At 39.4% G+C, this 15198-nt stretch overlaps 1 protein-coding gene and 1 long non-coding RNA gene across 6 annotated transcripts in view; one reads left to right on the top strand and one right to left on the bottom strand.

Annotated features, from left to right (window-relative positions):
• Nucleotides 1–3211, bottom strand: part of LOC307022237 (proteasome subunit beta type-3-like) — a 19795-nt gene extending 16584 nt beyond the window's left edge. Inside the window, exon 1 of one of the 4 annotated variants that reach the window (XM_079654926.1) lies at nucleotides 2837–3211. In XM_079654926.1, coding sequence (XP_079511052.1) covers nucleotides 2837–2919 — 83 coding nt within the window. In that variant the 5' untranslated portion in view covers nucleotides 2920–3211. The remainder of the gene's footprint in view (nucleotides 1–2836) is intronic. The other 3 variants (XM_079654928.1, XM_079654929.1, XM_079654927.1) reach the window with 3 other exon arrangements.
• Nucleotides 3130–15198, top strand: part of LOC307022238 — a 26551-nt gene continuing 14482 nt past the window's right edge. The window contains exons 1-2 of one of the 2 annotated variants that reach the window (XR_013803332.1): nucleotides 3130–3265; nucleotides 4035–4168. This is a non-coding gene — a long non-coding RNA (uncharacterized lncRNA). Of the gene's footprint in view, nucleotides 3266–4034; nucleotides 4444–15198 lie in introns of those variants that run through there. The other variant, XR_013803333.1, reaches the window with a different exon arrangement.

Here is a 15198-nt window from a genome sequence, read left to right as displayed (position 1 = left end):
AAAAATTATTCTTTAAGAGTTTTTTATTCATGTGTGAATTTGGGGAAGATTTAATTTGTTACAGTATAGACCTACAGTTTAAAGAGATGGTTTTAGTAACCACTCTATAAAAGCAGACAAATCTTTATTTGTATGGAAAATGTTAAAGGTAGAGCTAGTACCAAGCCAAAGATAGTATTCCAATCTAAAGTATTGATTTCTCCATTGTAGCATGGTTATTACCACAGGATAACTGTTAAGGTGGAAATAACATTTGTTTGTCGTCCAAGATGTAGAGTTTTAAAAAGACACTGGGCAAAGAGCGATAACAAAGTTTAATTTTTTAAAACCTAATGTAGTTGGGAGCAATACATGCGGGGCCTTGGATCACTCATTGTGATGGTGCATATTTGTTACAACAAATATCGTTCAGGGAGAAGGGGTTGCTCAACCCACCCTGCAGATTTTTTAAATCTTACTTGCAGCTTCACAGGGAGCGCACGGCACCAGAGTATGAGTTTTAAAAGACACCATTCAATCAGTGATGACCTGACATTTAGAGATGTTATTTAAAGGAGAAACATATCTGCCATAAGTGTAAATTCCTGAATTAAACTACAAACCATTAATGAAATGACTTCTGTTTTTAAAATCCTTGTTAAAGGAGGAAGTAATTATCACATGCTCGGGCACCAAAGGTTCCACAAACTGTTAAAGGGGTTAGTATAGTTATTTAAGTAGACCATAATTGAAAATAAATTAGTATAATGAGTTATTGATATTCCACCGGTTCTCACACCATTTCAGGGACTTTATCACTGCATTAGAACAGACCACCCAAAGTTACTGAGTAGGAACTTTTAAGTGATGAAATTCTACAACTGTTGTAACTGACCAAAATCTTCTCCCAGAAATGACTGTCTAAAATGCCGTATTCCAGAGTAGAACGCACAACGGCCCCTTCTAGAGAACATATTACTTTCATACCTTAAATGGTATGAAAGGAGGGAGGGTAAATTTCTCATGAGGAGACAGTTACAAATGCTAGCAGAACAAGACGACCAACCCCCGTATACAGATGTTGATAACAATGATGAGTTAGTTTAAATGATATGGATGTTCGGAGATGAGATTGATCAATGAATGTCCAGCCGATGTGATTCTTTAAATGATGAAATCATGTGAAGAAGTGAGCAAAATTAAAATGGAGTGAATCCATTTCAATTTACTTCATACTATTCCAAGATAGTATATTTGTATTATTCCAATTAATTTTACACTATTCTAAGATAGTCCATTTTATTTGACTTTATTATTTTTATACTATTCTAATATGGTAGATTTCATGTTGTATAAATCATTGCTATTCTGAAATTGTTTGTTTCTTTTCACTTAGTAAAAACAAGTGCCTTAACACTGAGCGTGGTATGAGAACGGTTTCTGTGAAAGGAGGGAGGAAGAAATGTTCTGATACCAGGCCATTGCTGCTATTTTGAAGAATGATATTGAATGCAAACACTACAAGTTATACACAAGGGAAAACTTTTATGTTTGAGAACAGGCAAATCATTTATTTTGTATTTTTGTAAAGTTAAGCCTGTTGAACCATTCCATTTAGATTGCATGTTTGTAATATGAGATATGTACTATGCGAAGTTCAGATGAAGAACTCATTGATTTCAGTATTATACACACCTTTTAGGTGTGTAAGGAGGGACTGTTAGAAATTTCAAATCAATGTTTTGATGGTATAATGTAGCTTAAACATACCGTCAGTTTAAACGCTCTTTTATACTGAAAAACAAGAAATTCTTGTGCACAAGCAGTTAAGCTTTTATTCTGAAAATCCTTCATCTACGGTTAGCATTTAGCATGTGGCTAATATACGATTTCCTAAAGAGGTGAATTGAGTAGCGAAATGACATGGAGTGGTGAAAACCGAAACCTACTGATTTAACACTACAGCTATAGATGTCGAGATACTACCATGCTGAATATTAAATGAAAGTACAGTTTATTTGAATACACTATTGTTTACAGACGAGAGTAGCATGTGACAACATCCGGAATGGCCGGAAACCAAACCAGCCGTGAAGCATTTTCTGTATGTTTTAGAGTATTGATTACAGCGTTTAGAATGTGTTACATGAAAAGTGATGAAAGAGAATATGAGGAGAAAAGGCGGGTTAAGCATATATTGAAGGTGAAAAGTACCAATCCTCTGTTTAAATGCAACAACGGACATTAGAGGCGAGGCGAGCCGGCTGGCGGGGAGGAGCCAGCAGAGGATATATAGCGGCACCGAACGGGGGATTCGCGCTTCTCTTCTTGCTCAGGAGAGCCAGATCACGGCTGTTTTCTGCCGGAACAATATTCTGTCTGTAACACTACCGCGCCTTTTTTAATTAAAGTATCCCATTTGAATCTTTTCAGAGACTCCATTTAGTCTCATTTTAAAGCTTCTCTCCTGGACGCGAGAATAAAGAACATATTTAACACAGTTAAGTTAGCCTACAAGACACAACGTTAGCTCGTGTGCAGCTAGGTAAGCTAAGTATTTAGCATTGCAGCTATGCCCCGGCTACCATCACAATGAAATGTTTTGTATAATTAACTACAACATTGAATATATTGAAACGTTTAGAGTTGTGAGATTGAAGTTACTTGCAACCCCAAACTTAAAATATGTTTTCATTGAATATTTGCTAAGTTTAAGCAGGATGGGGAAGTCTATAAGCTAACTGGCTACCAACATTAGCTGAGCCATCTCTTGTAACTGTTACCCTTAAATACTAGATACATTTGACCATTTACCTAAAAACACATTGGCATGTGATCTAATGTCTGGTGCTCTTACCATTGTGAGGGTGTTGTGATTTTTTCACGATATCTGCGGCGTGCAGGTTCATTTAATTGTTTGACATAGTCGGTGTCCTCCATGGTTCCTGCGTCGATGAATGATTGCGTTTTCACTTCCTGACCTCCACTGGAATTTCGCGCGTCGTAGAAGTCACGTGACTGAAACCAAGCTATTGTAATTTCCCGTATTCAGTGAAGGCAAGACACTACCAGACCAATCAGAGAGCTGCATGGAAATAGACTTGTTTTATTGGCTGACAGGTAAATACCTCTCCTCTGTGACAGTGTTTAAACTTTAAACTGTCAGCCGGGGAAGCAAAGTTTCTGAAGATGGACATTAGACATTTTTTAAATAAAAAAGACGACAATTCTCAAGTGGTGGCTCACACAACAACCCCAGAGCCACCACCTGAGCCAGGTGAACAAGGTATGTAAATGTCAGTAAACTTACAAGTTATGCAAACATGTAAGCAAAGCATAAATTATATGCTGTCAACAGCATGTTTGAACATATTTGCTGCAGTAAATGTGGCTGTTTGGCCACTGGCGTTGCCATAACAACACCTGAATTTAAATGTACAAACTCTTTTTGTTTCAGATTTTTGCATGAAATTATAATTCTTCTGATTGATATTTCATATTGACAGCTAGTTTATATGTGAACATTATGAGATGGACAGCCAGCTAACAAGCTTTTTATACAAATATTTCAGATCAAAGCTAATCCAGTGGGGTTCCTGAAAGGGGACAAGGGACACTATGCTCCCAAATATAAAGCCTTGACCCCCATCTTAAAATTGATATGATCAAAAAATGATCTGCATCGGCCTTTTCCCCTCATTATCATGTCAAATTGTACAGCTTTCCTTAGTTTTGAATGCAGAAAGATGACTATATTAGAGTATTAAGTGAAAATGACTATATTAAAGTGTTAAGTGAATATATTAAGTTAATTACTCAAACTGCATTTGTATAGGAATGATTCTGTCCTATTGGCAGATAACTACTCTTAACAGTGATATCTAAAAGAGATTTCCAATGTAAATTTAACTATTTTCAATTGGTTAGTATTACATTTTGTGACAGTGTGGTGACACTCATTTTAATGAAGACAGCATTGTGTATTTTGAAATTCATTTATTTGACAGAGCTGGAAACTGATTGACTTACATACTTGTTTGTGTTTACCTACACAGTCATCACAGATGAGCCAAACAGAGTAGAGGATGAAGACAGGAGAACAGGAGAAAGGGACACACAAGAAGGAGATACAACAGACAAGAACGACAATGGAGACAAAAATGAACAGGAACACCAGAACAGACAAGAGGTAACATGACTGATTTAGGGACTGCAGATACAGGGCCAAGGCAAGTGAGACATCACTGCTTTCCATCCGGCATGTTTGGTCAGCAAAAGAGATCATTTCAACCGCAAACAGCAAGAGATGAGGGAAGCAGCAAGAGATGAGGGATTATTATTTCCTCCTTCCATCCCTTTTTTCTGTTTAATCTGATTACTAACCACTTCTAATAATTTGACATAGTTTATGATTTAATTGAAAAATTAAGTGTTCTCAAATAATAAACCAGTTTCTGATTCTGATTCTAGCAATTTATCTCTGCTTATGTAACTCCGGTGTAGTGTCCCCTCGGCAACAGATCACTCAGAGCTGGTGATTACTTTCCTGCATTTCAATGGACAGCATATAAAAAGGACACGTGAGCTGCATTGCTTAAGAGATCCTCACATGCTATCTCTTTTACAAAATAAGTGTCCCGTCAACAACAACACATCAGTGATCGTATAGTGGTAGTATACTTTTCACAAGCAATGTGAAACATTACACTTATACAAACTGGTGTACAGTGGCGGCTGGTGGAAAATATTGTTGGTGGGGCTATGGAAATGGTGACAAAACCATACTAGGGCATTTAAAATCAGGAGACTAAATACGGTGTGTGTGTGTGTGTGTGTGTGTGTGTGTGTGTGTGTGTGTGTGTGTGTGTGTGTGTGTGTGTGTGTGTGTGTGTGTGTGTGTGTGTGTGTGTGTGTGTGTGTGTGTGTGTGTGTGTGTGTGTGTGTGTGTGTGTGTGTGTGTGTGTGTGTGTGTGTGTGTGTGTGTGTGTGTGTGTGTGTGTGGCCAACCCTCCCGATTTTCGCGCGACACTCCCGCATTTCTCCCGATTTCTGACAAAATCAGATTTACTCACGACTGTTTCCACTCGGACTTTAATAGAGCTACACCATTGTTTGGTTTCCATGGTAGCGCGTCTCTTTAGCAGCGCGCGCAACTCAATGTCTGAGAGGGTGAGGAAGATGAAAACTGAACAAGAATCAACAACTCGACCCTCTGATCACTCCTTTCCTGCCCACACATATGCTCCATGGTGCCACAGGCATTTCCCTTACAACTACAATAAGCATGTAAATGTTAATCTACAGCTCCAGCAATCCACTAGCCCCGGAGTCTACACCTGCAGACAAGTACTGTAGCGTCACCTTGGATACGAGTCCAAGCGACTTACAGACACACAGGCCAGGGCGCTGAAAGGGTGCCCTTTGAGCATCAGATCTGACTGATTGGCTGAAATTATGTTTCGGCGGCATAGTTTACAGATAGCAACAGTCAGCTTGTTGGCTCCTGCTGCTCTGGCTGAGGGCTCCTTTCTACCGCCCGGACGAGAGAGGGTAATGATCTAATGATACACGCTGCGGCCAGGCAGGAAACATGTGACTTATCAGTAAATTTAGACATCGTAAAACAATTTTAAACGAGATTTTATTGTAGATTATACATTTTACTGATACCAACTATATAATATTTACCTTGTTCTTTAAAAAAAAAATATATATATATATTTGTTGGAAATATATTTTTTAATTTATTTTTAATTTTTAATGACAATCAAACATGTGGGAAGAGGGGGGTTTTGTACACTGCTGGTGTACAAAACTCACACACCTGTGTTGATCTACTGGAGTGTCTCTACTCTTTCTTCTCCACATCTCTTGTCCACCATCAGAGATTGCAAACATTTCAGAAAAGGGGGGTAGGAGACAAACAACTTGTTCGCTGGGCATATCAAAAACCTCCCTGCTTTGATCAAGACTTTAGGGAGCCTTTCAGCCCCTCTAGCAAAGGGACTGGAAAGCAAGCTTTGAAAACTCAGTACCATCTACATGCTTGTCATGTTCCAGACACTGCTCTCAACCACTCAGGGCCTGCAGAAAGAAACAATCGACTTGGTGCAGGCAGTAGATTACAAGAAAGCAGTTGAGAACACACTGAAAAGTTACAGAAGTAACGAGAAAGCACATGAGGTCTATGACAAGACCAAGGCCCTGTGCAATGATCTTGATATTCCCGAAACTGTGACACAGAGGAAGAAGCGTAGAAACATGGAAGACTTTGTAGTCGAGGCATCATGTGGAGCAATGTGAAACATTAAACATAAACTGGTGTACAAAACTCACATACCTTCATTTCAATGGACAGCATAAAAGGACACGTGAGCTGGGTTCTGTTGCTCAGATTAGCTATTGATGATCACGTTGATAAATCATATAAAACAAATAGCCAATCACACAAAAAACATGTTGCTGTGACTGTGAGCATTAAACAATTAACATAAAACTAAAAAAACACAACAGTACGTTATTGTCCTTATAAAATAAAAACATACATTTTGATAATACAGGCACCTTACCCTCAAGAGATCCTCACGTGCTATGAGAAACTCCCACAATCCATTGCCGTAACAAAGCTTATGCAGGCACACGTTTGTGACACCAGATGGCGCAATTGTGTATGTGCGTGTGGGGAGTCTTGCAGTAGAAAATTCGACTGTAGCGCCGCCACTGTGGGCTAAGCCTCGAATGTTTCCAGGTCCAGGCGACGCCCCTGCTCTACAGTGTGCCTATTGAGCCGTGTTGAGCGATGTGGAGCAAGCCCCTCTCTCTGCTTTTAAAATGAACGTGTACTGTAAAAACTACACTGCGCATGCTCAGAGTATTTTTCTATTCAATGTGTGCAGCAAAATAATTATCACCATAGGGACACTGAGCTGCCATACCCACCAAACGTCATCTCATAATTCAGAGAGCTGGTTGGCTGTAAGTACGTGTGCCGCGAAAAGTGTAGTTGTGAAGAGGAGACAAGAGAGAGCAGCGTATAGTGCAGGGGTCGGCAACCCCTGGCTGGCACGCGGCACCGTAACCAGTGGCACACTAGGAATAAGTGGAATAAGTGTGCAAAAATATTTAAATTGTATTTTCGGATCCTGAACGAGACCGCCGCCAGAGCGCGTCTCCCCGTTACCTGCAGAAGGAAGCCATGCACGCAACGCAGCCCCGCTCTACTCCAGGTGACTTTCTGCCGCTTTCCTCCGTGGTGCAGTGCTGATCGTTTCACCACGGAGGAAAGCACTTCACAAATTGCAGCAGTACCCATAAGGAGCTGTACAAATGCCGCAGTTTTTGTGTGGCTGTGTCTTTAGTTGAAAGCCCAGTGTCTCTCATCGAAATGATATGCTAGAAAGGAGCGTACTGGCCATCTGTGTGTTGAACTTTCCTGTCGGCTCCCAGACCGTAGTCGAGGGAGGGCAGAAGAAACAAGCTTCAGGTTCAATAATCCACTTAAGCTTAAATGACTGGAGAAAGGCGAGCTATTCTTGGGAGGCCGTTGCATTTATTTAGCTGTTCTTCTGTTTCACAAAATACATCAGACCTCTGTTTTTCTGCTTCCTCGTTTCACTTCCAGAAACATACACACGTTCCCTCACTGTCGCTCTACCATCCACACAAACACACATGCAATAGCTACACCCCTCTCTCTCTCTTAAAGGGACAGCGATCTCATCTAACTCTGAGTCCTAATATCATAACGTGTGCTCTGGAGAATCACAGAACGGATGATCGTCCTTATTATTATGCCGTTTAAACAAATTATTTAAATGAGTTTGTTAAATTCGGCATCATGTAAGTTGCGCTGATAGGTCCACACACTGCTTCCCCGCAGCGAGGCTCCCCCGCCCTCCTGCTGATAGTTGACGAGCGTCAAGCTCCAACCCCCCCCCCCGTTGATGATTCTCGACCGTTGGCACCCTGATAACAATTTTTTTTTTAAATGGCACTTCATATCAAAAAGGTTGCCGACCCCTGGTATAGTGATTAAAATCAGTAAAACGGAAAGAAAATTAATGAAGTTGACCATCTACTGCAGCTTTGTTTTATGAGTTCATTTTATGTCGTATCTTTTGTTGATCTTCTGTGTTTTGCCTATAGGCTATTGCTTTGCTGGATTGATTGATATTGTGACCTCGGTGATGAGTGTCTGTGTTTTCCTTATATCCCCCCCCCCCCCCCCCCCCCTCTCTCTAGCTATGGACAGCCTACAGCTATTTGTTTACGTGTTTTAAAAAAGCACCAGAAGCTTATATATACACATCTAAGTTGTTCGTGCCCCACCACTTTTGTACATATAAAAACGTCACTGGGCACACTCCATACTGCAGGATCATAATTTATGTTGTTTATGTTTGGTATGCCGCAAGCATTCATCGCTATATTAGCATTGTGAGAATATTTAGTATTTAAAAGACTGACATGAACGTGCTGCTTTTTTTTGTGGAAAAAATGTCAAATCTTCAGAACTTGCGATTGCATACATATTTTTTGGGCAAATTCATCGTAAGTGTTGTTAGAAATTAAAATCAATGTTTTGATGGTATAATGTAGCTTAAACATACCGTCAGTTTAAATGCTCTTTTATACTGAAAAACCAGAAATTCTTGGGCACAAGCAGTTAAGCTTTTATTCTGAAAATCCTTCATCTACGCTTAGCATTTAGCATGTGGCTAATATACGATTTCCTAAAGAGGTGAATTGAGTAGCGAAATGACATGGAGTGGTGCAAACCGAAACCTACTGATTTAACACTACAACTATAGATGTCGAGATACTACCATGCTGAATATTAAAGGAAAGTACAGTTTATTTGAATACATTATTTCTACAGACGAGAGTAGCATGTGACAACATCCGGAAACCAAACCAGCCGTGAAGTATTTTCTGTATATTTTGGAGTTTTGATTACAGTGTTTAGAATGTGTTACATGAAAAGTGATGAAAGAGAATATGAGGAGAAAAGGCGGGTTAAGCATATGTTGAAGGTGAAAAGTACCAATCCTCTGTTTAAATGCAACAACGGACATTAGAGACGAGGCGAGCCGGCTGGCGGGGAGGAACCAGCAGAGGATATATATATATAGCAGCACCGGACGAGGGATTCTCTCTTCTCTTGCTCATGAGAGCCAGATCACAGCTGTTTTCTGCCGGAACAATATTCTGTCTGTAACACTACCGCGCCTTTTTTAATTAAAGTATTCCATTTGAATCTTCTCAGAGACTCCATTTAGTCCATTTTAAAGCTTCTCTCCTGGACGCGAGAATAACGAACATATTTAACAATTGGAGACCCGGCTGACGTGATCTTGTTCCACCGGGAGAGCAGTTGCAGTTTTCAAAAGAGCTTGAACAATGCTGGCAGACATACACTCGGGCCCATACAGAAAGGTAAAGAAGTACCTGTTTATTCAAAATCTTCAATAGATTACATAGTGAACAATAGGAGTGTGTGTCTGTCTGGTAAGTTGGACTCCTGAGAAAGACTGCCTAAATTTAAGTTAAAACAAGCCTAAATTGATAAACATTGGTATCCTACCACACGTGGCGTTGCTTTGTCACAGGCAGGGTGAGTTCATTTTCCTTTGTTCTATTTAACCCTGCATGCTATTTGTTTGTCTGTTATTACATGTCGGCCAGAGGCCAATCACTTAAATAGGTGTCTTTTGTTGCGTTTTAAGTTAACGTGAATGGTTTTAGGCCATTAAGCAGTCGGGACTGCTTGAGGCAAAGACACAGCCAAAGTTTGAAGCTAAGGTTATTGGAGTGAGTGTTTTGTGTTAACACCAGTGTGAGGCTGTTTAAAAAAAGTCCTTTTTCAAGGAAAAGGCCTGAGGAGTTTGAAGCTTTCAGTGGTTGCTTTATTTCTGTTTTCGAAAAGACATTGCGTTGTGGATTACGACGAGAAGTGCGACATTCGTGCGTTAGATAGACGATATTCTTCTGACTGTTTGGATAGCGTCCCATTTTGTCCCATAATAGCGTGTTTAAACAGAAGAGATGACCATACTGGCTCTTAAAGTCAAAACATTTACGTACATGGGTAGAGGGCTATGACGTAAGGGTATAAGGCCCATTTATCTTTGTAAACTAAATAGAAATGTTATTTGAAACTACAGTGTTGTGTGTTGAATTTACTAGACAAAATATCACCCCACCATTATTTCAACTCCAGGTGTTTTCTCAAATCCCTTTGTTCTTCAGGTCAAAGGTTGGAAAACCAGTTGCCATCTTGTCTTGACCTCATGTTCACAGTGAATCACACGGCAGTCGCCATTTCATGAAATGCTAATTGGAGTACTCTGTTTGCTTTAACACACTGAGGCTAGTTATTCCATCTTCTAAAGAACATCATACTTGTTAGAGTTAGAACTATTGGAAGTACTTCTGCTGGTAAAAGTGTATTGGCTGGTTTTGGGCAAATGTGTTTTGGCGGTTATGTGCTGTGTTGTTTAACCATAGTGTAATGTTCTTCCTATTTTAAAGATATTTTTAAGGAAAATAAGTTTCTCCTTGTTAAAAACAAGTCAGTTTTGCAACAGCTATTCCCTAGTGGATTAAGCTGGAAATTAAAATAGCGCACTCTGGTGGTAGTACAGAATTATTACACAAATAGAAGAAACACCATAACATTGTGAAGTATAATTTTAAGTGTTATAAATAAACACATGCTTGATCGCCAAGATAGAATTGCAAGTGGTTTCTAATTATAAGAGAAGAAACTTTACATAATACTTTTTCAAACACCAATTTACTAAAGCTAACACAAGTAGTGAAATTAGCATAACTGTACACAGGAGATTTGGATTTGAACCATATTCATATTTCAAAGTCAAAACCATACACGGTACAACTTTATTTTAACATTTCATATTTTAATTTTGCATATTTTTATATAATAATTAACTTCATTAATATTTTACCTAAAACTAAAAAAAAATTCTATAACTTAAAAAAATAAAATAAAATAATAAAACCTTGAGCAACTAAAAAAAAAAAAAAGATTTAAAGTTCGGACGAACAGCATCGAAGGTGCTAGTCAGAAGATTAGTGCTTCATCTTTGTTAAGTTAATAAATCATTAGAGAACATGTCACCAAAACAAACTAAATTGAGACTAGACGCAGGGCCAGGCTCAACAGCAGATATCAAGGGAAGGATAAAAAATCAGATCAGATGCTATAACAGTTCCAAATCTTAGACAAAAGACATGGAACCACATGGAGAAACTGTTGGAACAGTGGCAAACGAGAGGACTGTTTCCAGCAGATGATCAGCCTGGACCAACGAAAGCCCATAGAAAAGCTGTAGTTGAACATGAGAATGCTGAATACCTATAACATGAAAAAGCATGGATCAAAGCCGGACAACCCTCTTGGTATGGACCTGAAAACATTGCTTTGAACAGAGCTGAAAAAAGAAAATATAGAGTTATAAGTCTGGTACTCCATCTAAAATATGTCAGCCAAGAATCAACGAACAGCATGTATGTGGCTCAAGGAGCAGAGCTCACAGCAAAGGAAGATAAGAAAGAAAAGACAGAAGAAGCTCCAGTTATCCAACCTTCAAAGCTCCTTCCAAGCCTGACAGATGCGCCTCCTCCCTACATGACAGATAGCGGCTGGAGAAGGAGGATTGAAATACCAATCATGGACTCACAGAGACATGGAAGCATTAGTGGCAAAGCTACCTCCACTCACGAAAGGAGGTCAGAAGTGGGTGAATGATCTGGAGAGATACACAGCCCAAGACCACCTGTGCTTGGGAGACATGAGGGCCCTGCTCGGACGGATTGAAGGACGACTTGAAGTAAGAGCAATAGATTCCAAGGCCAAATGCACCAACTCTCCAGATTAAATTTGCTTCAACAAAGTCAGGTCGAGGTATTGGGCTGCCATTCGTCAAATCTACCCAACAACACGGAGTTTACATGCCCTCAACAGCCTGAGAAAAGAACCGGGGGAAGACATGTATGCCTTCCTCAAGAGATGTGAAAGAGTGTGGGAGGACTGCACTGGAGAACGACATGACGTTTCACCGTCTGTTGTAATGCTGTGGAAGAACGCGGTCATTAACGCCCTTACCCAATCAGTGCAGGCAAGCCTGGGAGATGTGGTGGCATTAGATGCTATACCCATTGAAGAATGGAGACAACATCTCATTTACCACGATATGAAATACCAAGCAACCCAGAGAGAAAGAGACAAAGAAATTAAAACATTACAACTAAGACTCTTGAAGATACAAATAGCTGAGAAAGATACCGAAGCTAATAAAAACAAGAAAGCGGCAAGGCAAATGGCAGCTACATCAGAGAAGGCTGTGCAGATTCCTCCAACAATTCAAGCTCAGGAAGAACCAAAGAATGCAGGGCAGACATCTCAAACAGTTGAATCTCAGATAGTGCCAGAGAATCAGATGGAGAACCAACAACCAGGAGGTTTCCGAGGAGGCAGAGGCAGAGGAAAAGTTCTCCGGTTTGAGGGATGCTACATATGCAATCAGCTGGGCCATTGGGCTAGAGATTGTCCACAACAACAAATGAAATATGCACCAAACAACGGCCCACCATGCAGTTTCCATGATGACGACGGAGGCAGGGGGTCCCAGAGATGTCAAAGACGTACAGGATTTCCAAACATGAACCAAATGCCACAGACAGCCTGGTATCAACCACAACAATGAGGAAGCTTAGAGGACCAGACCATCAGGTGATGCATCTTCAGCACTAGAGTATTTAGAAAACCAGCTACATAGAGCCACGTATGTCACCACAGGAGGGAGAGGTTGAATGTTATTTAAAAGATAGTGAGTAGAATATTGCATTTACACATGGAGCATCCACAGATTAGAAGTAGCAGAGTAGAACATTTAGCAGACTATTTTTGTAATTATGAGAAGGAAAATACATTACGAGTGATGTTGTTCCCCCACACAGAAAACTATTGTGTCCACACAGCTAGTGAGGTCAAGAAGACGGGCTTCCACCAAAAATATGCAAGGGGCGGCGATACACCTGACGTGAAGCTGTCAGACCTGAAAACAGAAACTCGATTCTGCTGTGGTGAAGTCTGGCTACAAAGGGAGGTGTCCGATAGGGTCGCTTGTCTCAAACCAGTGAAGAAGTCAACAAGAACCCAGCTGAAATAGAGAGTGACTGTTAGTGGGAGAACAGTGACGGAGCGACAGAGACTGGCCCAACATTTTCCAGCCAGTACATAGATAGACCCCGTCAGAAGAGCGGGGCTGTGTTTAAAGTGGAACTTCATTTATTCTTAGCCAGAAGTGCAGTTTTTAATCAAACAATTATGTGATTTATGGAGTCAGATTACATTTTTCTCATAAACACAATTTTATAATCGGTCTGAAGTATCTGTTTTAAGGCATGAGCCGCAGATTAAATAACATAACACTGATTGAGAGCTTGGATGAAGAAGTTGTAGGGTTTTTACAACAGTTTCAAGAATCAGTCTTTATTTATTTATTCTTGAGTAACTTTACTGATTTATAGTGTAGTGCGTAAGGCAATATCTCATTTGAGTGAGGGGCACCAGCCCTTCATGCAGGTCACTCTCTGTGAGAATAGTTCATATTTTCCCTCCAGTTTGGAGAAAGATTATTTTATCATATGTTAGTTCAGCAGTGTCAAACAATCCTCTAATCCTAGAATTATTGAGACTCATTAGCGACACCAGGGGTATTGTTTTTCGTAGCAACGATGATGCATAATACCATGACAAAAGCCATTATTGAAACAAGTAAACTATTTTTTGTGCTAATGGCTGATTTTTTTTAGTGAATATGCATTTATACCATCAGAAAACCATACATCATACGATATTTTTGTACCCCTTGTGGGTACACGGAGAAGTTATATTTATTTAATGCAACGTTATGGGTTTTACATGTCCTATTCATAATAGGGTAATCATTGCAATATTAATTGAGCATGTTATGCTCAAAGGAGGGAGTGTCATGATTATACAGATATGTTGATTCGGTGACGTTGTAGTTAATAAATAATAACATGTAGTCAACAATAGGTCTCATAACAACAAGAGGTATGCCAAAGTTTGGGCCTTCTCCAAGGAGGGAGTGGTCCAGTTTTAGATATTAGACAAATAGAAGTGCATGAATATGTCAGAACTCTGAGTAATATTATGCAAGTTTTGTCTACACAGGCTAGGAAAACTACAGAGATACCAGACGAGAAACCAGAAGAGACTCCTGTTCGGCTAGGTGATTGGGTGAGGGTGAAAGTTCACAAAAGACAGTGGGCTCATCCCCGCTGGACGGAAGCGTGAAAAGTTGAAACAAACTTCACACGCGCTCCGGTTTAAAGGTAAAGAAAAAGGAGCAAATTGACACCACCTCACACATTGTTACCCTTCACTGGCAACTTCCAGAACATTATTGGGAGTTAGGACTGATTTGGCAGAGCTGGAACAAAACAATAAATAGAAATAAAATAAAGATAGAAACAGCTCAAAAGACAAATTGTCTATAGATTTTTATAGATTGTACATTAAGGCGAGACACTACAGGTGAATAGGGTAATTTTTTTAACTTAAAGATATCAGCTAGAAATTTCTCCAGTTAATTACTTACAATAAGACAATTGTTTTTTGTATTACAAGTTTTCAGAAATAGCATGTTTAAATATGCAAATTAGCCATAATCTCATTAAATATGCGCATATTTTAACACATTTCAGGAAACGAATTTTTTTTATTGGATAAAGCCAGGTTCAAAATTCTTGTTTCATTTTGTTGTCATATTAGAATTGAAGGCTTTTAGAGAAGGGATTTTTTATATCTCTTTTTATCACTAAATAAATCAGAAAATACTGTCAACAGCCCTAAAATATCAATTTTCACCATGTTTTTAGGTATAAAATGTTATATAATTCAGGCTATGAATGATAAATGAACAAACCCTTCTGTAAAAGCCTTCAGAATATGGATAGGAATATAACTGGAAGGTTTGGTGTGTCTACGTGCTACTGAAGTGGAAATTTTGTGCTCAGAGTAGGAGAAAAAACTCATTTTGAGAAAACGACCTTTAAAGATATGTATTGTCAAATTCCATATTTTTTTTATTGGAAGACACTATTTTCAGACACAATATCTAATCTAATACTTACAACAACAACAATATAGAACATATAAAACACAAT

Source organism: Notothenia rossii, assembly GCF_949606895.1.
Source record: "Notothenia rossii genome assembly, chromosome: 10".
NCBI classification, from domain to species: domain Eukaryota; kingdom Metazoa; phylum Chordata; class Actinopteri; order Perciformes; family Nototheniidae; genus Notothenia; species Notothenia rossii.
The sequence above is the reverse complement of the archived record's forward strand: the minus strand, read 5'-3'. Positions and strand labels throughout refer to the sequence as shown.